The sequence below is a fragment of the Frieseomelitta varia genome, unplaced genomic scaffold (genome assembly GCF_011392965.1).
Source record: "Frieseomelitta varia isolate USP_RPSP 00005682 unplaced genomic scaffold, Fvar_1.2 scaffold_689, whole genome shotgun sequence".
In the NCBI taxonomy this organism is placed as follows: Eukaryota; Metazoa; Arthropoda; class Insecta; order Hymenoptera; family Apidae; genus Frieseomelitta; species Frieseomelitta varia.
Window position 1 is genome coordinate 271,973 of NW_025110466.1, and position 16,964 is coordinate 288,936.

Below are 16,964 nucleotides of genomic sequence, written 5' to 3' on the forward strand. Positions count from 1 at the left end.
AGTAAGGGCGACGAGTACGACGACGCCGACGTCGACCAGCAAGAGGGGCGCGATTCCCTCTCGGTTCTGCTAGTTTCTCCCCCCCGCGGACTCGGCATCCCGTCGAGTCAGAGACTCCAGGAGCAAACGTCTCTCTTCTTTCTTTATTTCCTCTTCTTTTTCTCCTTCTTTTTCTCTTTCTCTCTGTTTCTCCTGTACCGGCTTTTCTTACTTTAACCTTCGTCGACAACCTCGTCGCTTTCTCTCCCTTTTCCCTCGACCATATAACGATACCATATAACGACCATGTTACTGATATGTGGACAACGTCACTGTGGGGATCGTCTCGCTTCCCTCGCGCGTTACTCTCGAGCGGACGCTTGATTCGAACCGAGTCGGACCTCGGGACAAGCTAGCCGAGTCAGCACGAGGGAAATATAGCTGGGGAAAACGCGCACCCGATGCCTTGACGGATCTTGTTATTCTTCGACCCCACGTGGCTCGACTTGTAATTTCGACGGCCTCCGTGGCTCTTTCTCTCCCTGTGTTTTTCCTCGCGCGCGCTGTGATTAATTGAACCGAGCTCCTCGCCGCCTATCCCCGTGAATATTCGTTTTCCAATGGAAATCCTTCGCGCCGGATAATTTATAGCCTTTCCGTGCAACGTTCCGAATGATAATTAGCACTCCAAGATATCACGCTCTTATAAACTTTCCGAGATCCGGGTTTCGCAATACATTTCTGCGTGACCTGGCCACTTTGGATATTTATTTCGTACAATTAATCGAGGCCTCGGTTACAATGGATGCGGGTTCTGTCAAACTATGTTTTTGTTGGTTTCATCAAGTGAAAAAGTAGTTTTATTGTAGAACTGGCTTTTCATCTGTACACGTGTATAGCGACTCAGGAAAACATTCGAGCGTTTACAACACTCATTTTATAAATTTAAAGATGAAAAGGTGTAAAAATACATAGAATATACGAAGTACCTAAAACACAGAACTAATTATACCACGTAGCACATAAAATAACCTCTAATTCTATTTATTTTATTCATAAAGTTGGCAAGGATATGAATATGCATAAATATCCACAGTCTGTTTTCACGAATGTAAAATATTTCAATTTTCAGACATTAGGACCATAGTTTATTAGAATGCTGTAACCATAGTCTAATTTCCAAATGCGCAGAACTGTTCAAGATGAAAGACGATTGATCGACTATCGATTATCGAATAGGTCCTCGCGAAGAGTCTCATCAGGTCGAAAAATTGTGGCGAACTTGTTGCCTATATCCTGTAGATGCCTAATTCACAAGGTCGAGCGAGGTTTGTAAAGATATTTTCCACTAGAGCTGCCGACCATTTATACCTCATAAATACCTTTATGATGGTAAGTGGCGCGCGATTTTCAGATGGTCCTATGGACCATCGAGTCTCTTTACGTTACATAAAAATTTTCACCCAAGCGTGAACACACCTTAAACAACCGCTGTACCCTTTTATGCTTTATATCCCCGTCATTCTGAAAGGAAACGCGTTCGATTTGCGGTTTAGATTTTCCCTTGTTAACATGTGTTTGACAGCATACACACTCGTCGTGCGAAAAAAGATACTACCTTTTTCTATTTCAGCGCAGTTATTTTAGCTAGCTATTATTATCTTTTTTCGTTAATTTTAGTGAAAGTTAGAAACCATGTATTTGTAGAACTATGACGTTTTAGAATGTTTTAAGATCACAACGGAAATAAAGCAACTCATTTGAGAAAGATTGTTAATAGTGCAATCTGTAAAATTGTAATTTACTTGCAATTGCAACTTCATTCGAAATACGATATTTATCTAGTTTCCTAGTAATTGCGTAACAGTTCGGTAATAACACCTTTGGCAGATAATTGTTTTCATTGTTATTAAATTTTAGTAACAATATCATTGAATGAGAGAATTGAAATTATTAATTGAAGAAAAGATCAAATGTCATGATATTATAATTTAATTCGATTATAATCAAATCAATTAATTATAATTTAATCGAATTATAATTCGAGTTTACAGCGGATGTATTTACTTTGTATTTGACGATGCATACTCACTGTCTCAGTTTTAGCTAATTAGACAAAGTATCACTTCACCGCGAAATCGTTTCAAACCAGATAAGAGACACGAGATACGAAGTTCGAAGTGATCTTCTCGCGGCAAATAACCACGAATACAGAATGTTTATTCTTTATACTACGGATATACTATGAATATGCATGCTGCGCCTTGCAATTTCCTTAATTAAAAAGTCACTCGCTCGAGGAGCTGAGAGGAGCAGCTTCGGTATAATGGAGACTATTTTCATTTCTTGAGAAAAAGTTTATAATGAGGTTGGTGCCTTTCCTCTTAAAAATCTTGAATTATCAAGAAACTCCTTGATACCACTCTTTTGTCACCGCGACCGAGAACATTGAAGAATTTGTAATTAGAGTCCTCGTCAAGATAAGGAAATCATCGATGTGCCGTTCGCTCCGGCAAAGACCAATCGAGATTCATACGATAATTAAAATTACAGAAATCGTCCCATAAGTAAAGCGAACGTTGATTTTCCTAAATTAGATAAAAATAAAAAAGTAATCCAATAATAATATACAGAGCGAGTCGTAAATAATAAAAGTAAATAATAAAAGTGGAATAGTCGTAAATAGTAAAAGTGGAATAGAAGTGAAAAATGAATAAAAATGAATAAAAATATTCGGTATACAAATTCTTTGTCCGCATTTTTGTTTTCGAGAAAATCGAACTTGGGAATTCGTGAAAAAATGAGAGTAAATTGGCTATCGTACGTTCTGTTCTTGCTTGCTTTTGCCTATACTATTTATATATAAATACTGAAAATAATATGATTCAAATAACAAAAGAGATATTCAGAAAATATTCATTCTATAGTATTTATATAGTATTATATAGTTAGTATTATAAATATTCTTGAAAATATTACTCTCGTTACTGCATACACATATGTAGGCAGTAATTAGAATTGGCTATTGCTTCGCTTCTTTCTAATTATTTAAATAACTGTATGTATTAAATTAATAATTTTTATATCTTGTTAACCTGTAACCTTACCTTCTAACCTGTATAATAGTACAGTAGGTATAGTACAGTATAATAATACAATCTAATATACAGTATAATTTCTTATATATTTATGTAAAATATAAAACATATTGTATGAGATTATATTGATAATTGAGTACTTCAGCTTGATGAATTAAGAATAAATTAAGGAATGCTAATGCATTTTCGACTTCTAACTTGTTAAATATCTGCACAATTTTTTGTTTTAATTGTGTGATACTTTCAACACTTTGATTATAGACCTTTGATATTTCCTTATGAATCTCACAAATCTCCAAGATTTTCTCGAAAGTTATATGGCGAAAAATTTTATATTAAATTTTTAATTCTGATTTTAATTTTTTATATAAAATATTGTCTCTATTGCTATTATTACTATTATCCACAACTATCACTAAATCCGAGCGACTCTCATAAACTTAATTCTTAGAAAAATCGTATTGATTATAGAACAACCTAAATAATCGTAATTATTGCGACTCGATATAAATGCAACGATAAAACGTAAAATATGTTATCGAGAAAAATGTTCAAAAAGATCGTTTCTTCATGCCTCCTCTCTTTCTTTAATCACTCTTACTGTTCGATAGAAGTTCACCTCTTGGAGGAAAAAGTTTAAAAGGTCTGAAAGTTCGGCTCACTTGGGGAAACGCTTTCCGAGAACATGCGCCAAATGAAAACTAAATCAGTCTGGGGAATTAACCTATACAATCCCCGAAGCAGAATCATAATTATTCGTACGATTCAACGAAAAGCTCCTGGCTATCTCTCTGGCCAGAATCTTTCTTTGTAAATCACACACAGGTATGGGAAAAACTCGTGGAAGAGAATAAACTCTCTCCCTTACTTTTGAAACACAGCCGTCTTTGAAATAAGTTAATGCTCGAGCCGCCACTTGCAGTTCAATTCTTCTTGAAATACAATCTCAACGAGTTCCAGTCGTTTTATTCACGCTCCTGCAACTCGATATCTTAAATTCAAATTTTTAAGAAGTCGAGAACCACTTGATGCTTCTCTCTGAAAAGTTTCGCGAATTCTCTCAAGCAAAGCGAAATTTACATCTTGTAACAACGACGATAAAAGAAGTCTTCAGAACGTTAAAAAAATAAAATATTAATATTTGTTAAGATTAGGAAGAAGTTGTATAAAATAGAGTTGAAGATAAGGTGAGATGTTGAATTTAAAGTAATATCTATAATAAATGGTGTGATTTTGTTTCTTAGTAACGAAGATTGTTTTTAATCTACAGTGTAGGGTAACTATAATCCATGTCTCTATTTATATGCTCTAATATTAAAATAAATTACACAGAACAACTTGCAAAAATATAAAGAAATATTCCTCTTAACAAAGCTAACTTCGTTAATTTCGTTAACTTTATTTCAAAAGTCTTGTATTTTTTTCATAATTTATTAACTAAAAATAAAGAGAAGAAGTATTAATTTTAACAAAATTAAATGGCAGTTGATATAATTCCGATAAAAGATTGTAGAAAACTTTTGGGTTACAATTAAAAGAACAGAATTTCAGTAGAAAATCGTCTTACATATTATATTTAGAATATTTTATACACTTTTTCACATTGCTCACATCTTGCACAATTTCAAATTACCTAATATAAATAATAATATAAATAAATGAACAGAAATGTCGTAGTCTAATAATAACATTGCCGGAACGAATACAAATAGATAACTCAAGAAACGAGAAACTCGTAACAAATTTGTAAAACTTCTCTAGAACTTTGAAATTCTTTTACTAGCATTCGTCACAATTTTCTTGCCCTGTCTGCCTTTGAAATTCCAAAGTTAAAATTCCAGCTGTGTCGGGACAAGACTCCCATGTTACAACAAAGAAAAGCAAATCTTTTGTAGAAACGCGCGTGTAGATCGAGCACGGTTATTGCAGTTCAGATTCGACGCGAAATCAACGTTAAATCGACGCGACACCCTTTATCGGAAAACAGTCAAGTGACTTTTTCAGCGATCCGTTAACGCCGGCATTAACGCAGTCATTGAATTTAATTAATGTCACAGCAGCGACACGTCGAGTCACGACGCATGGAAAAAATGCACGTCAATTTCATCGTTGCACGGCCAAATTGTCCTATTTTTTTTTTCTCCTCTCGCTCCGTTTCCCCCTTTTTCACGGTTTTGTGCTAAATTGTAGTCGCGAAGATGAACAAAACGAAGCTTTGTGCCGCTTATCTGCCAGCATCGATTCGTTCGACGAATATATTTGCTTGTATTACGTGCTTATCGGAAACAGACACACACGCGCGCGCACACACGCTTTTGGTTAGAGCGTCAAGATAAAAGGAGAAAATACGCTCGTCAAATTGGCAATAAATCGTGGAGAACTTTATCGCGACGTAGTATACTGACACACCTACCCGCATCATTTTTTTTCAAATAATCTGAATATCGATCCGAAATATATCACCCGCTTCCGCATAATTTTAGACTCTCGAACACCGAGACACCCGCACACCGAGCATCGTTATCGTCTACGTTATCGTCAGTTCAGCAAACTGTATATTTCGTCGATGGATTAATCGAGCTCCGATAGAAACCGGGACACCTACCAGGCGTACGTTCTTTTCGTGCGTCTAAAAGGGAGGATTACGCCGGCGAATGGAAGAAAACGGAAGTCCACGAGATAACGAGATCCAAGACTACTTAGCCCGGATTATTTCGAAAGCCAGGGATTTCAAGACGCATTTGATTATGGCGAACAAAGCCGTATCGTTCCGTATACTTTACGTTCGGTTAGAGACTTATTTCCATTTTCCGTTCGTTCGATTTCCAAGCAGCACAGGTGGAAAAGAGGGAGGAGGGTCCGTTTGTCTTTCTACAGTCGGGCAGCTCCGATCGATTTCCGAAGAACAACGAGGAATTAATTCGTTAACGGGGAAATTTACATTTCCCGACGTGAGGGTGATGGACTTGGGTGAGGAACGGCGAGGAGTGGATATTTCACGGAAACGAAATGTGGAACGATTTCAAGTATCGTCTGTGCTGGTCTTGCGATAACGTTTCTAACAATAGACACGACTCCTGTTATTGGAAACGCTTCGCGAAAAAATTCGTGGAACCTCCCTTGAGAGAGAGGCTCGTATCATTCCCCTGCAGTTAATTGCAAATTGCAACGCATATGTTTGCGTTACTGGTCACCGTGTTTCCTAATTACCGCAATTTATATCGCGCGACAATTCTGCCGGAATACGAATCGTGGCAGGTAATTAACGAAGCAGATTTTGTCGCGACAGGCTACGAAGCTTCCGCTATGAAGCGGAACTACACGTACACCGATACCCCGAGCTCGTGCCAATAGAGCAGACTCGGGAACGTTTCGCATCCTCTGGAAATAAATTCCCGCGGAACCAGATTAAAAGTTGAACCACGAGATCGATGGTTTATGAGGGTAATATCGTCGGAAATTGTTGATCGATACTGAAGCGTCGATACCGGTTCCTCCGAGCTTTATGAAGCAATAAACGCGAAGATTAAAACGTGCGCGGAACGCCGAACAAATCTTCTTGAAAGTCTTATCAGTTCCATCCTTTCTCACTTTCCAAGCAATCGACGCAAGAGCGCGGATTTCCGACGAAAGTCTATTCTAATTTGACGATTTTTTAAATTGAGATAAACGATGCATGAAAAGAGCTGTCAGAAATTAACGCGCGGAGAATTTAACAAGCGGCTAGCTTTAGGCGTAATTTATAATGGCTGCGGGGTGCGAGGCGCGTGGAATTCGCAGACAAAGCGTTTTAATCCTGCAACTCGCTATAAAATTCCTAGAACGACCGTTCCTCTCCTGCTCGAGCTATCCACGAGCTTGATTTTTCTTCAAGAAGTCGGGCCACTTTAAGTGTGTAAAATTAATAACATTTTTTTTGCAGTTTCTCCTTGGAAAAAAAATGAAACTAAAGGAATATTTCTCTACAAACACTTTCACGAAGAGTTTTTTTTTTCTTTTCTTACGAAAAATGAGATCTTTTATTCAAGAGCGTGCAATTTCCACAAGAATCAGCAATTTTTTTTTTAAATTCTACGCACTTTTCCAGTTAATTTTATATAAAAATTCTAAAAATCTTTTTCTTTCTCTCGAAATTTACGTCTCATTGAGACAATTCTAACCCAGTTATTTTGTAAAAGAAAAAGAAGAGAAAGAGAGAGAGAAGGAAGAAAAATACACAAATATTTCTCCGCACTTCTGTTGTAATAAAAGTTTTATTCCAAGTTTTCCTTCTTTGCAAGAAAAGAATGCAAAGGAATGTTATTAATTTTGCAAATCCAAGATGGTCTGGCCTCTTAGAGCACATTGAGTCCATTACTCATCTTTATCTACAGCTATACCGTTGCAATGGCTCATCAACGTTTCTAACGAAACAACAACGCCACTCGCTTCGTGATACAACGCAGCACGTTAGCAAGAGATTAAAATACTTTCTCATCGTAAAATGCGCGATAAAAGTGTCAGTTTTCTCGTGGTAATCAAATTCCCCACATTTTCACCCTATTTAATATATTATACCGTAATACGAAATATCTTCTTTATCTAGATTATATTAACATAATGAACATGGTTTGTACAATATGGTTTATAGGTTGAGACATAATAGGTGTTTGCTTGGAACATCATTTATATGAAATTAAATGTCGGTTTATATTCTGTTTGAAATACCGTTGAAAGCTTTTCAATATGTATGAACATACGCGAGACCCAATTCATCTTCCTTTATGAATTTAAATTCAGTTATCCTGTGGCCAAAGCCATAAATAATATAATCACTATATTCGAAGAGATTGCTAATAAAGAGCAATTGTTATTAAATCTCACACATATTATTCATCCTATAAATTCTATATTCTGGAAATCTTTCAAATTCTCTGTTCAATATCGGTAATATTATTATTATTATTACCATTATTGTTATTATTATTATTATTATTCTCACTTTAAGAGATTGCTAATGAAGAGCATATTATTCGTCTTTTAAATTCTAAATTCTAGAAATCTTTTAAGTTAGAAATACGAGCTTCGACAAAACAGCAATTAAGATTTCGTACGAGGCAAAACAACAATATTTTCTTAAAGTAGTATTGTATCTCGGTAGCAAAAATATGAGGATTTCAACAATACCGTATCTTCCATCTGAATCTGCATTATTCAAATCCTTTCATGTACGAACGTTCTATTATTCAAACAAAATATTTTTTAGTAACAGAACTTTTCTTGCTTCTTAACTTTAACTTAACTTTTCTTATTTCACATTATTATGCGTTTGATGTGTTTTTCTATAATTCACCAATCAAGTTACTAAAATATGAAATACAAGATTTTTGCCTCGAACTCGAAAAATACAATCAAACCAATCGAAGGTGATATCAACGAAGTTTTCATATTGTTGCCTGGCAATTATCGTGGCCGTCTATCGATCTATGAAGTCTTGGTTCCCAGCAAATACGTATACGACAGGGATATTCTGTGGCGAAACACGGGTATCGTTTATCTCGATGGGAAACTGTGTTACACGGTTGTGGACGTTCATGGAGTCGAGTTTACGTATTTATCCACGGGGGAATCAGGGACCAACTGGACAAAATTAGAAAACACTCTACAATCAGGAACAAAGGGCCAACTCCTTTGCGAGTTTCTTCGTAATAATGGAAAGATTGCACGCGAATAAAATGCAAGATTAAACGCATGTTCGATCCTGCTTGGATTTTTCAACTCTCAATTTCATTTATGTTTTTCTGAGGAATTTCGAGTTTGAATAAAACATGAAAAACGTTGACGAATATTTCCTCGAAAGGTCGCAAGTCTCTCTGTTTTTAAAATAAATAAAATAAAATTCGAGGATTTCAGCGAAGCGAAGAAATTGCATGAGGCAATCTGCTTTTCGAACTTAATCCAATCATAAAGTATCGGGGAATGGAAGAATTGGATAACTGCTAATGAATTTTCTTTCGTTCCACGATATCCGTTCTTGTCTCCTTCATCGATTTTCATAGTTCGTTAAATATGAAAATAGGAACGTTATCCGAAAGAATTTTAAATTACCTTCTCTCTGGATAGAACTATTAGTGAAAAATCGATGAAAAAAAAAAAACGAAGTACAGACAGGGTGAAAGAGGTAACATCAATAAACCGTAAAGAACTTAAGACGATAATCTATGGACATAAATCCCGCGTATTGATAATTCCTCTTAAGAAACATCTTGAATGAACGTTACGTATAAGCTGCAAGAGGATCAAGGTGAATAATTTTCTTGGCTGGCTGTTGGCTGACTGAGAATTAATAAGACCATTGCGAACCAATGTCCTGAAAGGATTCTCGCGTCTTAAGCGTATAAAAGCTGAATCGGCTAAAGCTAACCGTATTTTAGTCGCTGATCTGGTCGAAAATGATCGTGCTGGCTCAATTAATGATCACAGATGAAACATGAATATTTCAAAACTTTTTAATGGACGGGCACTTTTTAGCTAACAAAAACTAAAAAAATAAACTAATAAATTTCAATGTACATTTGCGTACGATGCTGGTGAAAATTAAGCTAAAAACACTTGACATTTTCTGGAAGATTTGTGTTCTTTTCTTACTCTTTTCTTACTCAAGTCATCAATAATCTTATTGACAGCCCTGCGTCTTTCCAGATAATAAATTTCAATGCCCGTTCGCGTACTTTGAGTAATATTCTATCGCGGAACGATTTTTTTATGAGTGATTTTAGATAGGAGGTATATAACCACGCTAATTTAACCTTCGATTGAATCTTTTTTTTTTTCTGAAATCGACTGTTTATTGAACGCTTAAATATTCATTTATTACACCTCTTTGTTTCTTTCTTTGTGTTACCTATACATTCAACTTTATATTTTTTCTTTGAAAATAATATTAATCAAATTTCAATTTTCTATATTCGATATATTTTGTTCATTGCAAAGTTATATTATAATTACTACTACAATTAAGACCTTTAGTAAATAATTTTGTGGCCCAGTGTTTCTATTTTCCAATTTAAATTTTTCATAAGTTCTAAATTTGATAATCATTTATCTGTCTCGATACATAATCTACCGTTTTGTAATAAAACAATTGACAAAATAACAATCATGAAGGATTTGACAAGTTTCAACCAATCGATTTCTAATAGATATTACGCATTCAACAGCGTTTTTACTCAAAAACCGTTTTGTGCGACCTTACACGCTTTTGAAATCTGTCATTTCGAAATGAAGTCAACAACTTTATTTTCTTTTTTTGTTTCTCAGTTGAAACACAAAACCAATGCCCGCTAACTACTAATAAATAAATAAACACTTCTTTTGATTCGCCTGTAATGATTTTGATTTGCCCTTTTTCTGAAGCTGCGAAAAGTTTCTCATTTAAACCGCTCTGATTCAATTGAAAGAATTGCGGAAGGCATTTTCCTTGAAATTACGTTTGCGGAAATTGAAAAAAGCTACCAGAATTCTACTAATGAATTCACTCGTACAGTTCTCCGCAGTCGAGGTTGTCGTAGCGCGATTAAACTGGCCAGGCGGATCGATACGATATTTGACACGTGTGGCTCGTTCCGTTTTATCAGTAGAAACGTGAACATCCACCTGCCTATCGTAGTATGGATCAATCGGTTCGAATTGGTCGCGGTTAACTCTCGTGGACGAGTTTTGCGCCAGCTGTTTGAAACTTTTAACGACATGCATACGACGTAGAACGCACAGAAACGATCGTCCAACGTTAATTGTCTCTGACGCCCGTAAATTATGCAAACTAATTTCAAAAGTCACGGACGAAAGATAAGAGGAAATTACAGAATTAAATTTAACACCGGTACCGTACGCGTCGGAAACGTTTAAAGTGGTTTTCCCGGAGAACGGAACAAAAGTATCGTACGCGCGATTTACACCTATGAATAACGTGACGGAGATGATCTTTAATGTAATACCGAGTCATCACGTCAATCTTTGCGACTTTCACGTTCGTCGACATGACGCGAACAGATTTTAGGATTTTTTTGGCAACCGCGTAATTTTGCTGGTTTGCTGCATTTGCAACATTTTGTTTGCAACTCCACGAGATCACAAATAAACGATAAATCTAACACTCGTGAAAATATAAATTTGCGTAAACATCGGCAAACAATCTTATCCTAGCAAGGTGAATCCAATTACGTTAATCCGTAATACGCGAATACGTTACATTACAGAGTTAATTTTTATCAATCCCTCTCCTTTTGCTTTCCCCAGTCAAATATCTTCTTTATATCCTGAACGTTTTTATGTCGTCTATTTTACAGGAGAACTTCTGCACAAATGATGAAAGGTCGGCATCAATTTCGTCGTCGTTTCAGTTTACAACCGTCGTCGCTGAAAGAGGGTCAGGAAGATGGAACGACCAAAAACGTTAGGTAAGGAGATTTATACTTCTCGGAGTGTCTCGAAATTTGTCTCATTCGCACTCGAGGATAAAAAAAGAAAGAAGATTTTTTTTTTTTTTCTCGTCCCTAAGGTGCTTTTTCCTCCTGTATCGCGGAGAACGGAGCTATAACCGCTTTTACGAGCGGTAACTGATTTCGTTCCTATCTACGCCAGCGGTCGCTAATTCGGAACAAACGAAAAGATTACACGGACCCAGGGGAAAGAACAAAACCCCTGTTCGGTGAGAAAGCGTTTCCCATCGTTCTCGAAACAGAGATTCCAAGTTTGAACCGCTCCTTTCTTCTCCCTCTATTTTTCTTCGCTCGTTCCCTCATCCACCCTCTTCGATCCTCTGACCTCCTCTTGACTCGCTCTTAGACCGGGCCGAGCTTTAATTTTGTGGCTAGTCTTGGCAAAAAGGGAAGCTCGCGCTCTTCTCCTTTGTGCGCTCGGTAATAACCGCGTCTGACTCCTCCTCGTAATAAGCGCGGATGATTACGAAGATACTTAGGAACAGTTGTTATCTAGTGCATGCAAAAGCACCGGTGCACCATCTCGCGCTCGCATACACCTTGTGCAGACCGAGATGTTCCAGGGAAGTAATACTGGCTCAAATTCAGGGCAGCCCTTACACAAAACGCGTATTCAATAACGCGTGGATCTCGGTGAAAGGGATCTTTAGCGTTCATTAGCACTATTCTTCGCCAGGACGTTGTCCCCTTAGATATCGGGCAATTGCCTCTCTTATTTGCATCCTTGTACTTTGTTCTTTTCCTCACAAGCCTACTGTTAATTGCCTTCCAAACTACAGAACGCGTTACGTAGAGAAAGAAAGAAATTGAATGTTAAACTTTTAATCACAAGTGTCAAGAACACAACTCTACCGAGTATGACCTATATAATTTATGTTAATTAATAAAATAACGGTGCAAGTACGTATAGTATACTTGTCTGTGACTATTTATTTCTAGATATTGTTTTTCTATTTTGCATCATCGTAACAAACATTCGATGATCCATTTACTGGTCATTCCGTGGCAATGAAAACAAGATCGCTTCAATAGAAAGAACATACAGTCAATCAGCAGTCTCATCTCTGTTTGATGATTATGTAATTCAACGTGCACAATGGGCAGAATAACATATTCTATCATAAAGATAAACGCTATGAGTGTGACCATATATACTATAATCACGAGATAGACTATGAACGTGGAGATATATTACGTCTTGAAATCACTAATATTTTCGTGGCCATTTCAACATAGACAGAGAAATATATTCCACAATTTAAAAAAATCATCTTCGCTTCTTTTTATAATTTGGTAGATTTTATCGAGGATGTTTTTAAACGCGTTTCAGAAATGAGAGACTGTCGGAATCGGACAGCGGCGGTGGAAAACAAGCGGAAAGTTCCATACGGCACAAAATCGTGGTGATGGGCGCGGCGAAAGTTGGCAAATCTGCGATAATCAACCAGTTTCTCTACAACACGTTCACGCCGAAGTACAAGCGAACAGTGGAAGAGATGCATCACGGTGATTTCAACGTTTCCGGGATACATCTGACGCTCGACATCTTGGACACGTCTGGCTCGTACGAGTTCCCGGCTATGAGAGACCTATCCATCAAATCCGCGGACGCGTTTATCCTCGTGTACGACGTACACGATGCTAACACGTTCCTCGAAGTGAAAACGCTCCGAGCCCAAATTCTTGACACCAAAGGCGCCGTGCCCATCGTCGTCGTTGGCAATAAAGTCGATCTGATTGACTCTGAGCAGGAGGTAAATTTTATCGTTGCCGAACTCGACGGTGTTGTTTCGTTTATGATTCTTGAATATTTGAGCTAGAATGTTTGAATTTGAAGGTCTGTATCTGTGCGAGCATTTGGAGCTGGATGTTTGAGTGTTCGACCCTGAGCATTCAATATTTGAATTTAATCTTGAGTATTCTCATTTGAAAGTTCTGATCCAGAAACTTGAGTTTGGAAATTAGTATTTCAACAATTATTTCGAATATAGAAGGCTCTGTATGTGAGTTCGGCTGTCTGAATCTGAACGTTAGAATTGAAAAGTTTATTGCTTTGCTGCACTTTATAGACTGAATTTAAGAATTGAATTTGACTTTCATTTATTTTCTACATCGCAGGTAGACACAGAGAGCACGAGAGAGCTGGTGGTCATGAAGTGGGAAAACGGTTTCGTGGAAGTGTCCGCCAAAGAAAACCTAAACATCTCGCAGGTGTTTAAGGAGCTACTGATCCAAGCGAAGCTGAAGTACAACCTGAGCCCAGCACTGAGACGTCGTCGCCGGCAATCGTTACCACCGCCGCAGCATTTGAACTCCCGCAGCAGCAGCACCCACGTCCCATCGCCAGCGCAGCTGCAACATTTGCAGCAGATTCGCGAGCGTTCCGAGTCCAAAAGGAATTCCTGCATTCTCTCGTAAAGAGCTTGGTCTTGTTATTACGTCTCTGCTGATACGAAAGTGGAAGGATTTTGAGAATCGAAAGACGAGGGCGAAGCTACATCGCGGCGATTCAATTAGCGATTCTGTTCGCTGAGATCGATCTAATACGTCCTATTCGATGGTCCAATGTCTTTGCGCGGCAAGCTCGACATACTTCGAGTCGATGGTCGAATATAAACCATCGAAAGAATTGCTAAAGGCGTCGTAAACGACAAGAACAAAGGCGAGCATTCAGCCGAAGAGTTCAGCATTGGCTGGTAATTTCTTCCTTTTCAGTGGTTGGAAATCCGATGTCGTTAGGATTCGAGAAAACTAAGCCAAAATGGAACCAGAATTGGGGATCTCGTTTGCAAATTTCAGGTCAGAAACGGAGAACATTTGCCGTATAGATTGTCTCTATTCGATTCGAAACCTCACGATCCCCGTACAGTTATCGTGTCGTTCTTGATTTTCGTGGTCGGGCCTTCGGGATTTAGCAAGTTTATTCTTGAGGAAACGATCCAATGAATTTCCATTACTCGATGTTTATCGTTCGACAATTCGATGTGCGTAGTGCGAATCAACGTACTTGATGTGTCTCTGTTTCGTCTCCGATTAAAAGATGCGTCCCGAAAATTGGAAACTCACACTACTAGGTAGAAGCAGACACCATGAAGAGATCAATGGAATACATTTTGCGATTACAGAAGTGCAGGTCGTGATAATTATTCCCTGTAACTTAGTCATTCGATTCTTTTCGCAGTCGAGAACACGTCCTTGTTCCCCTTTCTCGATGCAAAATGTTACAATTTCATTCGACATTACCGATCGAATGATGAAACTGAACCAAACGGTACAGCATAATTATTCCGAATTATCAAATCGTAGAATTCCAAGTTTACAGATATAACAAAATATCTTACAAAGAAATATCCTATTTCAGGGTTGTCTCCCACTGCCCACTCACTATCTTATTATCCATTTACAAACACGTACAACGGCCAAACAATATTTTGTAAAGCATTATTGGCTAGTCGATTTAATCTTACATCAAGCATTTGCCTACGCTGTTCTTTATATATCGTTTCAAATAAATCAATCGTTATTTGAAAAGAATAATTTCAACGTATTCGATCTATCGACCAAAACAGGTCTGCGACTGGATCGCGTCAAAAGGAATGTTCTATTCGTTGTTTACGACACGTACACTTCTAATGAAAAATATTGCAAACTAAAAAGCATCATTCTCCTATTTAATATGGAATATCGAATTATTTGTCAATTAAGATGTGAGCGTGAACTTATTGTACACGATTGCCTTGCCCGGAACCTGAGTTACCGTGAGTACAATAACGTTCAGGTAAAATGAACAATCACGTACAAAACTCTGATCGATTTGCAGATAGCTTTCTAAGTAGTATCGTTGTACTTGGTAAATTAGCTAACAAACGAGAAACTAGCGTAACGTACGATTTCCGTTTAACTGTAACTAGATAATAGAGGTATGCGTCTATAAATTTTAAAGGAAATACCGTGCAACGATCCTTGATTTTAAGAGTAGATGCAAAAGTTTATTACTTCGCGTTGTCGCATGATATATAATTTATCGTTTGAGAGTACCATGTTTTCGAATATATTATTCAGATACAAATCTAATATTATATAATATATAAATATATAAATATATAAATATATATATATATATATATATATATATATATACACGTTAGTATGAATGTAGAAAGTTTATGTAAATAACAAAACATTGTGATGTGGATATCTCGTTGAATCGAAACCCACATTGGGTATAATTTTACATAAATACATATAATTAAGCAGCCGCGAATCAACCACGTTATTTAACGCATTCAACGGTTATGAAATATCGCACATCACGATAAGAGAATAACATTTATTTAAGTGTAAAATGGCAGCTCGAGATCAAAGCTATTTAACCGTTCCGAATTCTCTACTATAGATGAAATTTTACGCTGAATTCATGTATTTACCTGATCTGTGCAACCACATTACTTCGTGTTACTTAGATTAATGTTAACCTAGACCAAACCGATTTAACGAGCATTAAACTACGGAAATTTAAAATAATTTCACGACGCGAACAACAGATCTACGTTACTACAGAGTTTCCAAGAGCAAACTGCACTTAACACGAGTGTAATTATTTTTAGCGTAAATCCGGTGAAAATGTGTGGTGAAAATTATTAAATAGTCTAAGCCCTTGACTTTATATCATTGCGTTACCGGATAATAAATAAAAGATGGATATCATATTCAACTTCCAAAACGATCTTGTTTTACTTCATTTTCTCCCTAAATCTTTCGTAATTTTATTTCCAACAGGAACATAATTTTTTGGCACATAGAAAACACAAGAAAACGTTCTTGAAAACTATATATCATGCAGATATGAGACACGTAAGATATATTTCTCTACCAATTTTATTTATAATAAAAGATTTATTATCTGATGGATCGATTTAACTTTTGGTTTACTGTCCTGTAAACGGTTTTAACAATTTTTTTCTAAAATATCTATAATTAAATACATTTAATTTTTAAGAAGAAAATTCTAAAACCTTTTTTTATTTTTAATAAAGAATAAAAAAAAACTTCATGAAGCAATAAGAGTACGTATACGATTAATTCGAACACATTACACACACAAATCGTGACCAATCGACTTGATCTTGTAGAGAAAAATATTTAACAAATAATTGAAAATTTAACTAGTTAAAAATTGCCTTTAAGAATATTTAATAAAAAGAATAAAACATATTAATAACTTTAGATTATTACTATGTGCAGGAATCTATCGTGAATCCATAAAAAATTTTATAAAATTAAACAAATTATAGTGTATCATATCTCTGGTGCATTCACTACTTGATCAACTTCAACCATTTTATTTGTAATACAAAGAATTTTATTTGTAACATGACTAATTCGGATTAATGATCCGATTCTAAAT

The 16,964-nt window shown here is 36.5% G+C and overlaps 1 protein-coding gene across 2 annotated transcripts in view; it reads left to right on the forward strand.

Annotated features, from left to right (window-relative positions):
* The window catches only part of LOC122535253 (ras-related protein Rap-2a), a 46,313-nt gene extending 30,033 nt beyond the window's left edge, over positions 1-16,280 (forward strand). Inside the window, exons 1-4 of one of the 2 annotated variants that reach the window (XM_043666637.1) lie at positions 10,857-11,046; positions 11,405-11,515; positions 12,888-13,311; positions 13,676-16,280. In XM_043666637.1, the coding sequence (XP_043522572.1) occupies positions 11,045-11,046; positions 11,405-11,515; positions 12,888-13,311; positions 13,676-13,975 (837 nt within the window). In that variant the 5' untranslated portion in view covers positions 10,857-11,044 and the 3' untranslated portion in view covers positions 13,976-16,280. Of the gene's footprint in view, positions 1-10,856; positions 11,047-11,404; positions 11,516-12,887; positions 13,312-13,675 lie in introns of those variants that run through there. The other variant, XM_043666638.1, reaches the window with a different exon arrangement.
* The last annotated feature ends 684 nt before the right edge of the window (positions 16,281-16,964 follow it).